Raw genomic sequence first — 2860 nt, forward strand, 5'->3', positions numbered from 1 at the left:
ATACTTCAATGAAAGAGTGACATATTCAAGAAAGTCTCAATAACTTGAAGTTCATAGGAGTCAGAGCATGTGGGCATGAATTCTGAGTAATGATACATCAAGGTATTCAAAAGGAAAGAATTTAAAGTGATAGATCAGAGTTTAATACCTACATGGAAGTCAGGGCATTCAGCATTTAAACATTCAGAACATAAACTCATATGGGACCACACAGTTTATGAATGTATACAGGAAGTCAGAGCACATTCAGTGAATTCTGAGTGATTATACATCCATACCACTGTAAGAATTAAGGAAAGCACAACATCACATATTCTGAACATAAAAAATCCTTCATGAATCCTGAGAAGTAAGCATTAAGACTATGGAAGTAAAGCATTTCAAAGATAAAAGATGAAGCTCACTGAAGTACACTAAGAATATCAGCTTCAGAAAAGTCCAACTGCTTCTGTATATATCAATCCCTGCATATCATTTACAAAAGTAGTCTTTTTTCTCTAACATTTTCCAACCCTCATTACATTGTTGTTTCAGCTATATATAGAGCTCTTATTCTAACTGATCAAGATTCCTCCTTAAACATTAAGGGAACTCGAAAACTACTTCTAATGACACCTATTAACCCTTTAACTAACTAATAAATACAACTGACTGTTAATTGACAGCTCTAGAATCCTAAAACAATTAGGATTCTAATTCTACATCCTGTTGAATGTAGCATTTATTACAATCAGGATTTATTCTTTGACAAGTGGTCTCTTTTAGTTTGGCTGTGATGGATCTTCAAGGCTCCATGTTGGTCTTCAATGTCACATGTTTTCCATTGTCCTGAAACATAGGAAATTATCCCTGTTTTATTGGTCTTTAGTTTTCCTCAAAATATTCGAATCCAAAGAAGCATGTCCTTTATCCTTTAATTACCCAAAATGGAGCAGACTGCCACGTCCTTGATGTGCTGTAAGCCTTTCCCATGTACCTGTGTGATGACAAAACCTTTCAAAAAGATTTGCTGCTTTGTCAATCATAATTGATCAACTGAATTGTAACATGCAGATACAGCAGTTTTGTAGCGCGCTACGAAACTGCTGTGTAATTTCAAAAACACAGTCTTCCTTTCATAGCTAAATGATCGCCATTGTTCATGGCTTAAGCACCTTACTCCCTTGATCATTTTGACAAGATTTGCTTGCAAATTTTCAAGAAACAGATATTTCTCCTAAGGAAAAGATGCAATGACACCGATAACACCATTCACTGTTCCAAATATAACTGTATGAATCTGGTTAATACCTCTTCTCCTCCTGCATCAGAACTTCCACTACCAACCCAGTTAAACTCAAAATCCCTTTCACTATTGCCCTTCACTTGGTGGCTGTGGATCTCCTGTTGCCACTGGAGAACCCCCTGAGACCAACCCAGGCCAGAATGCAGCTGCCGCTAGGGTTGTTGCAGCATATGCTGGATTGAAAGAACCTGGCATGCCAGGAAATGGTGGAAAAACATTTAGCTGTGAAGTTTGAACATCTGCCTTCATCTTCCCAGTTGTGTCAGACAATGATCCGTTACCATTCAGTGTATTGATTGCCACACATTCTTCTGCCCCTCCTTCAACATTTTGCACTGGAATATGTCTCGAATAAATGGATATAGGAACAGAGGCTTGATGCTCTCTAGAAAGGGAATTCATGTTGTTATCAAGTTCAGATAGCGGCTCATCCGAGTCCTGCTGTGCTGTATGGATTTCCCTGCAGGGCAGATTTGCATTTGATTCACCACTACCTTCGAGCATATTGGTCCCTGAGTCTGATGGTGGAATATTGGATGTCACCCCCGAGGCATTCTCAGATTTAACTACTTTCATTTTAGCCTTCACACCGACATTATGCAACGATCCTTTCATCTTTTCCAACTTTGAATTCTCAGGAATTTGACCATCTAATGAGTTTCTCTCCTTCTTATGAGACGTAAACTCTTGAAAAGCTCCTTTAACATTAACATCTAAGCCTGACTCATTAGTTGGAACTAAAACCGTCTGGCCAAATAGCTTGAGACTTGATGGTGAAATGCTTGTACTGGATGATTCCATATTTGTTTCCTGCAAGTTGATGTTATCATGTGTTTGAAGTGGTCCCAGTCTTGCATTGTATGGAGCAAATGCTGCGTTCTTCCGAGTTTCACCACCTAGATTGGAACTTGCACACAATCTGTCAGGTGCAGATGAAACTGCTGATAGTGACCTGTTCTCCTCTTCATTTGTTGATGGACCAATTTGACTAGCAGTGCCTGCCTTCCGAGGATATGGATGGCTTGGCTTTCTTTTAGGTCGTGTATAAAAATCACGGATCTCAAGTGTGTCTTTCAGCTGGGTGAAAAATCTCATAAAACAGAATATCCAGTACAATGAGAATATCCCTGAAAACTGATCTCAAGATTCTTTACAAGGAATAGTTTCAGACTGCTCCAAATTCGAAGAATAGAAGCAAAACCCACAAGAACATTTCCCTGATTGCTCTGATACTATTTTGAAAACCCTGATTGAACGACCAAAACCGCTAAGTAAAATACAACTGCAAACATGTGCCAGTACCAAGACACCTAACGACCTAATGATGAGGATAAGTGGTCGGATGTGATAGACGAAGTGTATAGGCTGACAACTGTTGATGGATTTTGATGGATATGACAGCTGTGAAAGAATGGCTATGGATTCGAACAAATCCCCAATTTTGTAGCGCAGCCAGTGCAAAATATGAATTATGCGCTACGAAATCACCTAAAACATGTTGCGCTGCGAAACTGCTAAAAAGGATTTATGTGCTGCAAAACCACTTTAAAATGATTACAGGTGCTACGAAATCAC

The 2860-nt window shown here is 39.0% G+C and overlaps 1 protein-coding gene across 1 annotated transcript; it reads right to left on the bottom strand.

Annotated features, from left to right (window-relative positions):
* Positions 1 to 1351: 1351 nt before the first annotated feature.
* On the bottom strand, positions 1352 to 2380 carry LOC149174160 (uncharacterized). Its single transcript, XM_089420759.1, has one exon. It carries the CDS (start codon positions 2378 to 2380, stop codon positions 1352 to 1354), a length of 1029 nt encoding a protein of 342 aa, XP_089276885.1.
* Positions 2381 to 2860: the final 480 nt, after the last annotated feature.

The sequence above is a fragment of the Pinus tabuliformis genome, chromosome 4_1 (assembly GCF_031772625.1).
Source record: "Pinus tabuliformis cultivar Carrire ecotype Pingquan chromosome 4_1, CPIR1, whole genome shotgun sequence".
NCBI classification, from domain to species: domain Eukaryota; kingdom Viridiplantae; phylum Streptophyta; class Pinopsida; order Pinales; family Pinaceae; genus Pinus; species Pinus tabuliformis.